The following is a 14,945-nucleotide window of genomic DNA, read 5'->3' on the forward strand; positions in this document are numbered from 1 at the left end:
ACTATTGTGGAGAAGTACCTGAAGAAACTGCTGCGATTGTACTTCTTGAATAAACGGCTGCCCTTGAATAAACCGTTCAGTAATTGGTATTCCTGGTGTTCAACGGACACACCATGAGCTCGTAATTTACCGATGATCCGTATCTCCACAGCGGCAAGGCATACTGTAATTTGTTGTGACAGGATATAACATTGTTGAAATCAAAGAGCAACCTTTCTCTCTTTATGTACAGTCGGAAGGTGCCCGGCCTTTTTTACAAGGCAATGGTCGCAAAAAACGCAATGTTTCAGAGACTATTTAATTTTAACAGGAGCCAAGTTGTGGCCAAACGATGTACAAGAGTTTGAAGACTATTTTATACCAAGTGTGGAATATGTATGTTGAAAGTGTAAAAGTATAGTGACGACCGATTATAGAGAGATAAGCACAATAGTGACAAACCTAATAAGCGCGGTCCATTGTAGACTATCAATTAACGAATATTGTGGATGGTTTATTATATACAGTTTGTTGATGATGTGTTCAAGTCGATTACATACATTATTTTTAATAGAGAATCGCCTTCAAAGAAAAAGTCGAGATGGGGAATCATTGGAGGCGAAATGTCGTGATGGACTGCCGTTTCCTGCTTTTTGATGGATCAAGGATTCGGTCGTGTTGTGGATCAGTCATCGATTTCCTTTTTCCTGAATGTAGGTTGCAACGTCTTTCTGATCAGCTGGGACACAATAGTCTGGTAAACCGTAAGAACATGCATTAGTCGACCAATTTGTCCCAAATAGGATGGCAAGTCTGAGATGCACATAGGGATTTCAATTTTCGTGATTTCATACATCACATAGATCCCATCGTGCAAAAGAGTCACCAGATAAAAAAACGTGTGCCGGCCAACCGATTGGAACACCAAACATCCCTTCATATTGTTGAGATCAATAGCGTTTTTGGCGAATATGCCTAGTCGAAAGAGATACCGCGCAACCGAATAGTTATTGTTGGCTTCTATCGAAGATTCACCTCGCCGAAGCCTCGGCTAATGCCCCAAGTGACGCCGTGCAATCCAGAGACACAAGCATCTGGCCTGCTCCTGCTAATCGATATAGCAGTGGTTGCTTTTGATTCTTGATTAATTGTGGCAGTCCAACGAAATAGTGTATCCTGCAGGATGTCGTCAAATAAAGGTGCCAATGCCGGCTCCAAATACCGGGTGATGAGCTCTTGCGCCATTATTGTATCGCTAATACAGTATTCGGGTGCTTTTTGCATGATCATAGCGAACGACTTCACAATTCGGTACTCCTTCCTTGAAGTTTGACCTTTTAACCGCATCTTGATAGTCGCTTCATCTCGGTCGATTTTGTTGTTGAGCATACTCTATACTTCAACATAAGAAGCTCTATCCCAAAAAAAAATAAAAAAATAATGGAATCGAAAAGCCAAGATGCTAAACTTTTGTTCTATATAGAATTACACTATTCACATGTTTATCCAAGTTTTGAGAAAAATGGATGGTTTTTACTGTGCCGATATCGGCACACCTAAAAAAAATTCTCAGACCCAAGCTTTTGAAATACTCTATACTCCAATAATCAGAAGCCCTAACAACCAACCAACCCCCCCCCAAAAAAAATACCATTACAACCGAAAAGCCAAGATGCCAAATTTTTGCTTTGTATAAGAATAGACTGTTCACATATTTATCCAAGTTTTGAGAAAGGTTGGCGTTTTTACTGTGCCGATTTCGGCATAGTCGGAGCATATTCCATCCTTGAATCAACTATACACAATCTCGACAGAATGAATCGCACATCTTTATTTCTTGGAATGATATTCAAACCAGAATTCCCTCATATCCCAAACTACAGAATCATTTGGGTCTTTCTGTATATCAAGATTATTTTAAACCGCCAGCTTCAACTACAAGCAGTAAAATAAACAGCGAATATGTGCACTCATTGGTATGTAATTTGAATGATCTGACGGGATCGAAAAACATTAAAACTGTAAAAAGTAAAAACGCAGATCACACCGTTGACCAATTTCCATAGCATCCTTCCCACTTGCTTTCTATACAATGCCTTCTTGTCTTGTATGGCGTACAATACGATCGTGCGGCAGACACTAGTACAAAACCGGATTGATTATAAAGAAACCCAATGTTCGCCGATTCCAACGTCTCTTATTCAATGCCATCTCATCCAGGGCAGCGCAGCCGCCGTATTCACTGTATCGTGTACCTTGGATTGTTTTTTTTTGGGATATCACTCGATCATATCAAATGTGGCTTTGCTCATCCTCATCGCCCCATCGTTCCGACAACGTGAAAAAAAAAAAGAGTGGTGGTGTGTGCGTGTGTTGTTATTTTCAACTTGACACTCTCAAGACAAGCAACCTGCGCTTTTTTTCTCTCGTCGTCCCCGTCTAATTACCTTGTCACCATGACCTTTTCCCCATGGCGGTTATAGCATGAGCTATTGCTTAGGCAACCACTTGTTCCAACCAACCTTGTCTCGGTGCACGCTAATCTCCCTCAACATTATCGTTTTCTGCAACCCCGGCGATAATCATTCGCATTCCTCCCGCCAATAGTATTTTTCTATCAACCGGGCGTCTCATAACCGACCATTATTCGCCTGCACTTCTTTATTTTTTTTTATCTCTATTTTATTCCTATCTTTTTGGTTCTTTGTTTCCACTTTTTACGTTTATTCTTTATTACTCGTCTCTTTTTCACCTTTCCCTCCTCTTCCCCCTTCGACATTCCTTTCACTCTTGCATGGTCTCCATTTCATAAATCGCCGTCATCGGCCTTGCTTGCCTTTGACAATCCACAAGCGGTAAGTGCTCCATTTACACACACAAAGAAAAAAAAATTACGTTCTCACTCTCTTCCCCAATTTCCCATTTATTTTGTCAGTTACGCCGGTTCTTCTTTTGCGCCGATTAGATTTGCTATACCAAAGTTTAGCAAATACGGAAGACAGCGCATTGGCTCGTCCGCAGATCGATGTCTGGAGGAACCTTCGAGAAGGTATGAAGGACCAATGGATGAACGAGGCATACCAAAGGTATTGCCTGGAAAACGGAAGAAATATAGACCGAATCCGTTCAGCATTAAAGTGGTCCGCAATACTTCTTGATTGGTTATGTTTCGGAATAATAGAAAATCGTGCAGGAAGTTGACGAGAACCTTCCTGAAGATTGTAGACATAAAAATGATCTTGATAGAAAATATAAATATGACCATGTTATGGTAGAAATAAAGAATGAACAAAAACTACAGATTTAAACTGAACTCTAAAGGAGTACTCAAATCTGACAATTTCATCAAAATTTTTGCCATTCCATTCAACATTCTCTCCATTCCCCATCACAAAAAAATATACTTTCCCCACCCAAAAGCAATGCAAAAATGGGGTCAACCGGGATTTGAACCCGGGGCCTCATCAACCCAAATGATGAATGATACCACTACACCATTGACCCCAACCGCTTGCCGTTTGGAAGGGAATTCATCGATATTATGAACTGTGAAAGTTTGGGCGAAAATTTTGGGGCAAAACAGCATTGAAGTGCATGGAAAGTTGGTCCAATAATCGGGACACAAGGTACGGTTGAGGGTATATTAGAAAGGATTCGATTTGCGAGCAGCGAAAATATATTTATTAGCAAACATCTTTTTTTTTTCTCTTGAAGTGGAGGAAATAGTTATAAAAAAAATTAAGTTGATGCACTGAAAATATACATGAGCAATAAAATTGACAATGTAGGCATGGAGCTGTCCGAAAGGCTAAAAGTTGCTGACGTTTGAGAAATTCAAAATGTTCGAAAATTAATACATCAGTCATATATCTATATAATCAAATTATATATCCGATAGGAACATCATCAATCCAATATGGAATCCATCTAGATATTCGTTTTATCTGTCATGACCATTCCCGCGTACACGTTGTCTTGGCCATAACTGCGCGACCATGTGTATTATTGGCCCAAGCACGCTCTCCACTGTTGCCGTGCTGGTCCATGCGTATACCCTTTTACTTGGTCTCTATATTCCTCTCTTACCGTTGTCCTCTTCTTTTGCTGATCTATGCTTTACCTCATGTCATGCTCTGCATTTCATTTAATTATTTTATTATCGTTGTCTGTTCTATATCCGATCCTTTAGTATAAATATCCGATCTCTTCTCATGAAATTAACCTCAGTCAAGAATTGTGTATTCTCTTGTACTATCTTGTTCTTCATCTTATCTTGACCTTGTCTTGGTTCTTTTCCTGTTTCTATCTTGTTCCTGTAATATTCCTTTTCTTGTCTTGTCTTGTCCTTGTCTTGCAAAAGCACTTAACACCACCCTCTTGTCCAGCTTGCACTGATCCTCCCGTAATCAGTGCATAATACATTTCTTGTTATCTATTGTATTAATATTGTTGCGTTCTTTTGATATGCATGACCAAAAATCTGAAAACTGGATTTTCTGTGCATTTGGTTTCGTCTCTTGTTCTTTTTCTGACAAACCTAACTTGCTGCGGCTGGCAATTTCTAATTCTCGAATGCTTTTTCCCTGTATTCACTTTTCATACACATCGACTGTCAAATGACTGTCAAAAACTAAATAAGAAAAACAAGTCGCAACAGCAGAATGGAACGATTATAGTTGGCCTTTGTTTAATGACTTGATGCTAACGGACTGAATTAGGTGGAATGAACTATCCAAGCAACTGCAAGTGGAAATGAGATGGTTCAAACTTTGCTTGCTGGACCGAACACCGCTGCTTATATTTTTTTTTTCTTATCACTCAGTCTAGTATACCTCGTACATTATTTCTTATTCGGTAAAACCTCAGTTGGAAATTATAAAAAACTGGTATTCGCGGTGTCCAGTCTTGTTGCCTTTCGCTGTGCCATGTATATTCCTTATTTAATAACGCCTTGTCAATTGTTGTGTCGTTGTCTTCTTATTACTTGTCGCGAATGATGATCTTTAAACTACACTGTATTTTCCGATTCGACAAGGTGGAAACAATTGACGATCACGGAAAGTATGGCTTCTTCATTGGTCAACTGAACAGTTGTCTATAAAATGAAACATAACGAAAAACTAAAATGGTCATGATGCACAGGTTAGCATGCGCACCGTTGTTGTGTTCATAGAGGCTGCTTCTTACAAAACTTTGATGCAGTTCTTCTATTTTGCATGCAAAACGAGATTCAAGTACTAATCAAATATAAAGATATCGACTAATTGATTAACAGACAGAATAATGTATATATTGACAATACGAATAAAATACAAAAAAAGGTCAACTGAAAAAACAAAAAGGGACTGGAAGTTAAAAAAGATACAAAAGCAAAAAGACGAAAAGATAAACAGACGAAAAAACAAAACGGCAAAAAGACAAAAGAAAAAGAGGACAAAAGGACAAAAACAAAAGGTAAGTAAGTTCAAAGAAAAAAAAGGAAAGACGACGGCGACAGGAGCAGATCAAGGTCTCGGTGCGATACGGATATGGGAGCAACGGCGACGAGACCCTGCTGGCAGATTTTCCCAATGATCGTGTTTAGTGGATCCTGGACGTAGCAATTCAATATTAACGAAATAATGGCGGCCCCATTTTGAGATATCGCTATTCCAGGCGTGCCATGTATGATAATGTGGGTGATCTGTATGACGTCGTAAGAAGCGGTCAAAAACGGCCTGAAAGGCGATCGACTCGGTACTTATATGAGGCTGCAGATTGGGTGGAGCAAGGTTAACGTACCCACCCTGCAGGAACCGTTGGTCTAGAAACCGGCGAAGGAGACCCAGGGCATCGGTATCATAGATGAATTGCCTGAACGGCTCTTTCGATCGTTCACCCGAACTGACCTGCAGCGGTTTGCGACGCTGGTTCGCTGGGACGTCGGCATGACCTGGGATGATTTCGGTTCCGGCGGTGGTATCGCCGAGACGAAGACGTTCTTGCTGCCAAAGGCGAACAAGGTGCGCTCCGTCTTCTTGCGCCCTCAGGTATGTCAGGTTGCGCAACGCTCGTACCCCCAGTTGCTCTCCATCTTCACTCTCGAGACCAATGCCTTCAGGCAGGAACCGCAGTCTGCACATTCGATCTTCTCTGCGATTGCTGTCAAATAGGGAATTCGGAAACTTGAGCTGCAAGGTGCGTTCAACCGAGCCATCGAGCCAACGTAACCGGGCAGACCAGGTCGCAGGAACATAGATAAGTCGACCCTCCATGGTTGCCGTAAAGTCGTACTCTCCAGGCTGCTGGATCCACCGTTGCATGACACGACGCCTTTGGTTTTGGGAGCTAAAGTGATCAGCGGGAAGGAACTGTTTCATCCATGCACCCCACTGTGAAGCTGCCTGAGTCATCAATTCCTCATCGTACAGCCACGATCCATCGTCGGCGGCACCTTCGGGGGCAAATTGGCAAAGTGCATTGTAGCAGGGGTGTGTTCGCGACGCACCAACATACCGCATGGCACTGGCAAAGTAGCTGGTGCCTTCATTTCGTGTTGTTGCCCAATCAACCCATGACTGCTTATCGCTTCGGTCCAAGTGTATATGCAACGAGGGCCTGCCAAATGAGTAAGCATTCTATAACAAAAAAGGCGTGACTGACTGGATCATTTTGCAGAATTTGATAATAGTGATACCAACCTGAGAAATTGTTAGATATGGAGTTGGGAAAAGAAAATGAAGGTTCTATGGCTCGATGGTCATTGAAAACAATAACCAAAGGAAAAGGCAATACCAGCTTGTTATTTTTCTCTTGAACATGAATTTATTGTGGTCAAGATAATGAATATTGATCTGGCTTGCCACCCATCTTGATTCTGACAAAAAAGGCAACTTCACCCTCACCAGACGATCTGCGCGCCATCTCTGATAAGCAATGTCACGAAAAACTCGAATACATTCAGGGATCCTCCTTAAAAAACAGTTTATTCTGATAACATTGATAGAACATGAAATTCCATCTGTAGACAGATGTCAATGTGTGAAATTCCGTGAAAATGTTCTCAAGAGTTCTTTATTGTACGACTGAGTTCGAATGGATGCTGCATAAAACTAGTAATAAAGCAGTCAACCTCCGCTTTCATGTGGTGGTCCGACCTTTTTCTCTCAAAATAAAAAGGGGTGGACTTCTATGGGAAAAACAAAAAAACCATGTGACCGACACGAGCGGTAGACGTTTATGGAGCTGTGGCTACGCATTACGAAAAGGAAACCAAATATAAACAGCTATATCTTGGAAGTTGCAATAGACCCTTGGAAAGCCCATCATCGGTGTTAACTTTAACTGGATAACGTGTTAAACCACAAAAATACACAAAGAAAGAAAATCAATCTTTTTGACTCATACCTACACGGTTTTGCCAACAAAATTATGAATACGCCAAGACCGGATAAAGGTCTTTGAATTCAATATGGGCATAATATGTGATAATTCCCGATACCTACGGCAATGACAACTACGCAGTAAAACTCGACAAGCAAGCGATGTCAATTTTTTTTTGTCAATGCGCAAAAGTAGTTATTCGCTTCGGCAAAACATGTTGTACTCGAAGATGGATTGGATCGTATGAAGTTTGCCAGCTGTGCATAAACAAAAAATGAAAGGAAAGCAAAGATGAAATGGTATGCTCAAGTTTTCTTGGATCCAGGGGTACATTGCTTCAAACCATTTCATTCATGGAATAGTTGCATTAGATTAAAGCCAAAAAAAAAAAGAGGAGGTAACAACACTTGCTGTTTTGTTCTCAACAGCCGGCCTCGACAGCATTTGTCTGAAAAACCATTAACAGTAAAAGCCTTAAACTACACAATGATCTGCTTTACTAAAGCTGATGCTTGAACATGTTTTAGTTTACATGCCAGCAATGAGCAGATACGCCAAGTAACAAAAACAGTGTATGTGGGGAGGTGAAAAAGAAATTAAAGCAGATTCCCTCCAAGCACTATTCTCTGTTGGGGTCACTCGCCCCAAGTAGAGTTCCTTATCGGAGTCGGTTCATTCGGGTCAGTCAAAGCTGTGTCAGTTCATTTTTTTTTCTTGTCCCATTACACACGACCGGCAATTCATGTATGTAAATGCTTGACAATTACGTAATCTGTTCCTTCAGACAACACTTTTTTTTGACTCTGCAAGTTGTCATATCATTTTTTTACGGTACAGTAGGTGAAAAAATGGTCCAAACTTATGCCGTTTTTTTGTCACCTTTCCATTGATACTGCAGCTTTTTGCTGTATACTGTCCGGATATTATTTTTCTTTGAAAAGCCTATTTTCTTGCCTTTATTGTTGTGAAATCCCGGTGATCGCATCGCAATTCATCGCATTGCATTCACCATTTCAACATGAGCAGTCGTTTTGGACCTTTTTTTTCAATAAATCTAAAACATCTATTTTTGCAGATAGAATAAAGGCCGGTGAAATAAATATACGAGCTCCATTAGCTCCATATTGCATTCGGTGCATAATGAGCGAATCTGGCGACTGCCATCACACTGTATCTTTGTTTTTGAGCAAGTTTTTCATAGTGCCGCGACTTTCTTTTTTACTCATAAAAAAAAAGAGAACTCTTTTCTCTAGTCTGTCCCAAAATCCTGAGCATTTTACTCCATTATATGAATCTTCTTCTGGACTCAGATTATGCAAGAGGATCAGCAGTTGCGTTCTTCAAACATAGAGAGTGAGGAGAGAAATCTGCTGGGAAAACCTACATTAAGCAACTGGAATTTATGTAAAGCAAACATCAGCTGCAATATGCGAACTCAGATATCCATGCAAACTGCGTCTGCGGTAAGCTATTCCAGGTATCCTCTGAAATCAAATGTAGCAATATCATCGATGCAATTGAGAATGTAATGTTTGGTGAAGAAGGAAGAATAAAGATCGTAATCAGAAAGATATAAGGTATGTTGAAACGACTCTTAGAAGAGATATGAATCACTAGATTTATAATCTATGTCTGCTTACAGTCAATAATGGATCATTATAAAATTATAAGAAGACATCTATCTCTGTAGACAGCTCTTTTGAAAGACGAAAGATCATTCGCAAGAGGAATGAGTAATTTAAAAAATTTCATTCATTGTGCTGTTCGGCATTTGTGAGCAGTTGTGACCAAATTCACAAATTTGTGACCAGAGAACGTAATACTTTTTGCAGAGTCACTGTCCTTTTACAACTTAGAAATGTGCTTATTTAAGCAGGTACTTCAAATCGGACCATTTGGTCTGATTATTCTTGATACGCTTTTTCTCCATACCTGAGACATTTCACAGGCTCCAAAAATCGAGACACGTCAGCTACAACCATATTTGATTATTTCATTGCCTCTATTGAAATAAAATTTACTTCCATATTCCTCGTAGAAAGGGTTCAACGAAAGTGGAAAAGAGGTGCTCGTGTAGTACAGATCCTATGTGCAAAAGGTGCCATACCGAAACTTTAGAAAAAGAATAGGAGAAAAGAAGGCAATAGTAATAATACCTATGTATCATTCTATCAGACATAAAAAATAAACGACGAAAGCCTTTCTATTTTGTGGTCCACAGCCGCTTCAACAATCGGATCATTTTGGTCCGATTTCTAAATTTGGGAAGTCGACTCCAGAAGAACCTTGTAAAAAAAAGATGCTCCATTATTCATTCTTATGATTCGCGAGAACAGATATATGTTACTGAGATCTTCTTCTACCGTAATATAAAAGTGACATGTAATTGTTTTTTATTTTTTTAGAGAAAAATATTATAATCGGACCAAATGGTCCGATTTTACCTGAATTAATAAGATTGACACAAAACATATATACTTCCCCTCGATCAACACAAATAAAGATCATCAATTATCTATCCTCCAATTCTGCTTTCTTTATCTATTGTCCATGGAATCAGTATCCGGAATAGATCCAGTGAATCACGTGTCGTCGTCAGGATCTAGGCTGGAATTCCAATGGCCAGAGAAGTAGACTAAATCTGTAGCGAACAATAAAATACGGGAGGATAAGATGATGTTTATTCATTTTGGTTTGAAGGATATTTATATGTTAGATATCCTATTATTGATGACAGGATATGGTATAAAAATGGAAGGTTACAGCAATGACGCAGTGTGCTGAGCCAGCCAGGACTTCTTGACAAGGTTGCCGAATTGGGATGGATGGCCGATCATGATGTAATGATCGCTGTGTCGTTTTCGGGGTTTGCTGAATCTATTCCGGATACTGGTTCCACGGACGATAGATGAAGAAATAAACCAGAATTGGAGGATAGATAATTGATAATCTTTATTCGTTTTGATCGAGGGGATATTTATATGTTTTTGGGTTAATCTATAATAATTTCGTAGTACGGCTTGGCAGGGTATTTTGGTTCTGAATGCTCAGCCTTTCGGCCGAGCTGTTCGATGAAGGAAACCTTTGCTTGAAGGTGATCAAAGCGTCATTACCAAAAACGTAAGTGTTGCCGTGAACGTTTTAGGAAATACCAAAAAAGGATACGACAGTGTCGGACCTGTTAGCGGTCCTCTAAACGTTTTGTTTTAATGACTCACGGTTCGTAAATATCAACAACAAAGCTCAGTATGAGTAATAGTCGATATATCATGAATAGATAGCATTGTCATAATAGAATATAAAAAGAAACCCCAAAACATTGAATAAACATCATCATTCGTTTTATTGTCAATCCTCGTCTATTTACTTTGGTGATCGTGCAGTTTATCAGATCCAGTAAATACGACAACAGCTGGAAAAGGAATCTTGAGGCTGATTGGCTGAGCACAAAAAGGTTACGACAGCTAATCAGCGCAAAAAAGTGTGCTGACTGTGAGATTCGAACTCACGCCTCTTGCGAGACCGCAACTTGAGTGCGGCGCCTTAGACCAACTCGGCCAAATCAGCTTCCTTTTTTGTAAATTTTACAAAACTTTCAGATAGCAGTATTGTTGAAAGAAATCACGTGATAGTGAGGTAGATGGTTCCGCGAAGCTGATTGGTCGGAGGCGTTAAAATGCCTTGGTCAAAAAAAAAAAAAGTTGGCAAGTTGCAAGTGTCGTGATTAGGATTTCACTGGATTAACTTTCTTCTCACCTTTCTTAACGATTTAATGGTCCGCTTTCTTTACCCACTATTGTCTTAATATCGCCATTATATAATTGAGCGTTCAAAAGTAATCGATAGAGACAGTGAACATCCTAGTAGTGTATAATTTCTCTTGTTTTTCCTATAAAGTTCTTTGATTTTGAGCAGATGCAAGTTATGCGCTTTTATTTTAATTTCCTGTTTTTTTCTTCTCTCGACTGCTTTATATCAGCAATGGATGATATATAATGCTCGGCATGCATTGAATAGAGCACGTCTATGATTTGAATTGAACAATTAAACCGAAGCTGCGATGTTTCAACCATATAAATCTTTTTTACTCCCAGTAACAATCGAGCCTCGGAGAAATGATGAACGGAAGCAGCCTGTGGAAAATGTTTCGTCGATCAATTTAACGTGGTTATTCACCTCAAAAGTCTACTCAAACGTCCTTTTATAATTGTCAGCGTCGGTTGGCAATAAACAGACTTGTCTTAACGAATGCCACCTGAAAATGCTTCGTGATCCTTATCAACAGATGGCTGTCTACATTATGGAGAACAAAAGAATATATTTACGGGGAAAAATTACGATGCAGGAATATTTACAGTAGGCGATTAAATAGTTATAAATTCTATAGATTAAGCTGAAAATAAAGGCAGCAACACCAACAGCTTTTGGATTATTATAAGTGAAATAGTGGCAGGGGGAAGAAGAAAACTTTTGATACAATGGGACAGGGCCTTTACCAAATTCTGGATGGATCCTGCGTACCTTGCCGTGTATCAGATGGCAGGTAAAAGGCTTGTGATTGTGCCGCATCCTCCGCACTTGAACTTGGATTCGATTGATACGGTGGTGAAGCTTGTGATAACAATGTCTGCGGACGATAATTCTGTTTGTTGAAATAGATATTCCATTCATCAATGTCAAAAGACATGGGAACGTTCCAAAACGCCGTGCCAACAACATCAAGGGATTGAGCCTGATCCGGACTGGCATAATTGTCCGCAACATGAGTAGGTAGAGCAATCGGTTGAGGTGAGGAATGTTCGGTGCGTGATGTTGGTAATGGACTGGGTTGATAGGAATGGCTAGATTGACGCAATAGATCTTTGGACTCGAAATCGGTTGCTGGGCCACTACTTGTGGCATAACCGGATAGATAATACGGTAACATGGAGCTCTTCGTCTGTGACGCCATCAAAGATCTGGTGACGCGAGGCTTAGATTCCGGCGATCCATTGTCCATTTCCGGAGAATTCGGGACGGTGATGGATAAAGAGGGAGTCCATTCTCTTTGCTGCGGTCGTTTGGTGTAGTTTTCATCTACGCATTCCAAGTTGATGTCGCGTAGTCCCGCCAGTTCACCGAGAATGTTGCAGTGACGAGCGGAAGTAATCCAAGTGGCTTCCACCGTATCCATGGCGCGAATGATTTTATTGATACTGATTTTGGCTTCAAATGCAAACATGCTGTCCGTCGACGCAGCATCGTTGATGAAAATGATACCAGCCGTAAACATGAAATAAAGCGCGTAATTGTTGACATTCTTCAAGCGGTTCTCCTCCATCAATAACTGAACAATATCCAAGATTTTGTTGGCAGCAAACGTACAAATGGCGGCAGACGGAAATGCGGAAAGTGCGGTTGTTTGTGTCGGTCCAGGAATAAAGGGACGATGCAGCAGGATGACAGTGGTGTAGAATAACATGTGTAACTGGCATAATTCCAATGTGGGGGCAGGTGCGTGTTCGGCCATTCTTGTATTGGGTGGCCGATACTGAACCGACTGTGGAAGTTTTGCCATCCAGTTGTTCAACATTTTATCCAGTTTCGAGATCACGGAATCCGGGGTCGCCATGATGGATAATCGCTTTCTGCTTTTCACCGTGTATAAATTGCATAAAACCTCACCAAGAATTTCACATAGTTTGATTAATTGATGAAAGTTATCCATGATTCTTGGCGAACGATCGAGATCATCTTCATCGTTCTGCATAGGGTACGGTGTGTCGTAATCGCGTTCGTCGATCATGGGCGCTCTTCCATGCATAGCACAAGTAAGTCTGTCAACCACAAAACAGCAGTAAAATACTCGTTTCCGTTCCTCCTTTTCAGTTTCGGAAAGATGCCAGCTGTCGCAATTTCGGTTGAGACCTAAATTTTGAGACATGCGGAATGCCTGAGACAAACAACGATGAGCTTTTTGTTTTTTTCGAAAACACTGATCCACTATATCATGTTACGTACCAGCCCACTGTAAAGCCATCCTCGTATATTTTTAAGGGCTCCGTTTTGATGACTGCTCATCAGCAAGAGGGATTGGACGGTGGAAAGCCGGAAATCGTCCCATTCAAAATCGAGGAGAATGCGAGCTCTTTCAAAAAAGATGTCACCAGCTGAATCCGGGAGGTCGGGCTTGGCACGAACACGTACATCAGGGGAAATACGAGAAGCAACTGCATAGATGGCGTTCAATAAAAGCAATGGCGGTGGATGATCTTTGCTTTTCAGAGATTCAAGAAACGACTTTTTGTGCAACAGAGGTAAAAGCGGGTAAAAGTGATCAAAGTATAAATCCAGTAAATGGGCGGATAAATCTTGAGGCGGTAACTCGTACGGATCGACCGAGAGCATATTCAAGACGGAATCCTGCTCGCTAGATCGAGAACGATAGCCTTTGGAATTAAAGTGAAAAGCCCCGTTCTGAAAATTCTTGCTACTGCGAAGCATGTAAAAGCCAGATGATTTGCCGTAATAGCGAAGTTGACCACTTTCGTCGATGGAAAGATTTCCAAGATTGTCATTGGTATTTTCGTCATTGTCGTCGGTTATTTTATCCGAGACATCATTAACACTTTCAGCCGAAGATGGATCCAAAGTCAGATCCTGCATGTCAGATTCCTCTTCCCCTGGACCCAACATGTCTGGTTTTCGCATGGGCCTCGGTCTAACCACTTCACCGTAGGCGGTTTCTAAGGGAGCATTAAGTTCTTTCAAGATTGCTTGTGACCGAGGGTCATCCTCCTGAATAACACTGCCGAGTAGTGCTTCCAGACGATGCAAACGTCCCTCAATAGCTTCGATGTATCCCTTGGGTGGCCCACGCTTAGAATATCAAAATCGATTTTAGCCCTTTCATCCATCATTGATACTTATGTGAGTGTGTTTACCTTCTTGGTCGATTCTTTGTATGTACATTGCAGGCCCAAAGTATAGCAATTGGCACACAGGGGCATGTCGCCATTGCACTTAATCTTTTTTCGACGACACTGCTCACTAAAAAAAGGATCAGTATGTACACACAATAGAACGCCAATAAAGGTAACTTTTTATGTGATTACCAAGCTTTACTAACTCGTTGCCGCTTGCTCGAGACGAAATCCGACATTTCGGTTTATTGATAAAGAAGATTGATTTCTTTTCTGTCAAACGAGCGCTTTTTTAATTTGATTTTTTCATTTTGCGTCCCCGCATTTTTTCCCCAGATGGCGAGTCACTCGTGGGATGATTTCGACATTCATAAAAATGGTCCATGCACTCCATATCATAAAACTCAAAGAAATACAATTAGCATTCTGCATAAATCAAAAGACTTTTAAGAACAATGCACATACTTATTAAGAAGGAATCATTCTTGAAGTCTAAAGTAGATTTTTTTGAACGTTCTCTCTGACAGGGTAGACAGCATCGCATGTCGGATCTTTTCATCGGCATACACAAGAAGAGATCATTGAGTTTTTTAAAAATCAAGCAAGACCGGATTCATTTTTAATCAAACAATTTCTTCAACAGTCTGCCGTCAACTTGACAAGTCTTAGTTCAATGCGTTCATTGGTCTTCAAGCCCCTTGG

General features: G+C 40.6%; 4 protein-coding genes and 2 non-coding genes across 6 annotated transcripts; all 6 read right to left on the reverse strand.

Moving 5' to 3' along the window:
• Window positions 1-664: 664 nt before the first annotated feature.
• BYT42DRAFT_496094 (uncharacterized protein) lies at window positions 665-1,000 on the reverse strand (the record flags this gene model as incomplete). Its single annotated transcript, XM_051564400.1, has 1 exon — window positions 665-1,000. A coding segment is annotated over one exon (336 nt), but the record flags the coding sequence as incomplete, so codon positions are not given.
• Window positions 1,000-1,326, reverse strand: BYT42DRAFT_496512 (uncharacterized protein; the record flags this gene model as incomplete). Its single annotated transcript, XM_051564427.1, has 1 exon — window positions 1,000-1,326. The coding sequence occupies one exon, from the start codon at window positions 1,324-1,326 to the stop codon at window positions 1,000-1,002; it is 327 nt and encodes a 108-aa protein (XP_051423488.1).
• A 2,085-nt stretch (window positions 1,327-3,411) lies between these two features.
• Window positions 3,412-3,483, reverse strand: BYT42DRAFT_t79. The gene has a single exon. It is a non-coding gene; the product is annotated as a tRNA-Pro (tRNA).
• A 1,504-nt stretch (window positions 3,484-4,987) lies between these two features.
• BYT42DRAFT_545544 (uncharacterized protein) lies at window positions 4,988-6,629 on the reverse strand (the record flags this gene model as incomplete). The annotated part of the gene is made up of 3 exons (XM_051565821.1): window positions 4,988-5,074; window positions 5,868-6,576; window positions 6,622-6,629. The coding sequence occupies 3 exons, from the start codon at window positions 6,627-6,629 to the stop codon at window positions 4,988-4,990; spliced, it is 804 nt and encodes a 267-aa protein (XP_051423489.1).
• Window positions 6,630-10,825: 4,196 nt separating this feature from the next.
• On the reverse strand, window positions 10,826-10,908 carry BYT42DRAFT_t78. Its single transcript has one exon. It is a non-coding gene; the product is annotated as a tRNA-Leu (tRNA).
• A 742-nt stretch (window positions 10,909-11,650) lies between these two features.
• BYT42DRAFT_314912 (fungal-specific transcription factor domain-containing protein) lies at window positions 11,651-14,525 on the reverse strand. Its single transcript, XM_051562985.1, has 4 exons — window positions 14,436-14,525; window positions 14,265-14,370; window positions 13,342-14,199; window positions 11,651-13,273 (listed from the first exon to the last, which is right to left on the reverse strand). Exons 1-4 carry the CDS (start codon window positions 14,480-14,482, stop codon window positions 11,834-11,836), a joined length of 2,451 nt encoding a protein of 816 aa, XP_051423490.1. The 5' UTR covers window positions 14,483-14,525; the 3' UTR covers window positions 11,651-11,833.
• Between the last annotated feature and the right edge of the window lie 420 nt (window positions 14,526-14,945).

This window comes from Radiomyces spectabilis (genome assembly GCF_025331425.1).
Source record: "Radiomyces spectabilis strain NRRL 2753 chromosome Unknown BYT42scaffold_6, whole genome shotgun sequence".
Lineage (NCBI taxonomy): Eukaryota > Fungi > Mucoromycota > Mucoromycetes > Mucorales > Radiomycetaceae > Radiomyces > Radiomyces spectabilis.

Bases quoted from the DNA above. Each gene is read 5' to 3' on its own strand.
- BYT42DRAFT_314912 (XM_051562985.1), bottom strand. From the start codon at position 14,482: ATGTCGGATTTCGTCTCGAGCAAGCGGCAACGAGTTAGTAAAGCTTG. The intron at 14,371-14,435 runs GTAATCACATAA...TCCTTTTTTTAG, and splicing joins CAACGAGTTAGTAAAGCTTG to TGAGCAGTGTCGTCGAAAAA. The intron at 13,274-13,341 runs GTACGTAACATG...TGTTTGTCTCAG, and splicing joins GATGGCTTTACAGTGGGCTG to GCATTCCGCATGTCTCAAAA.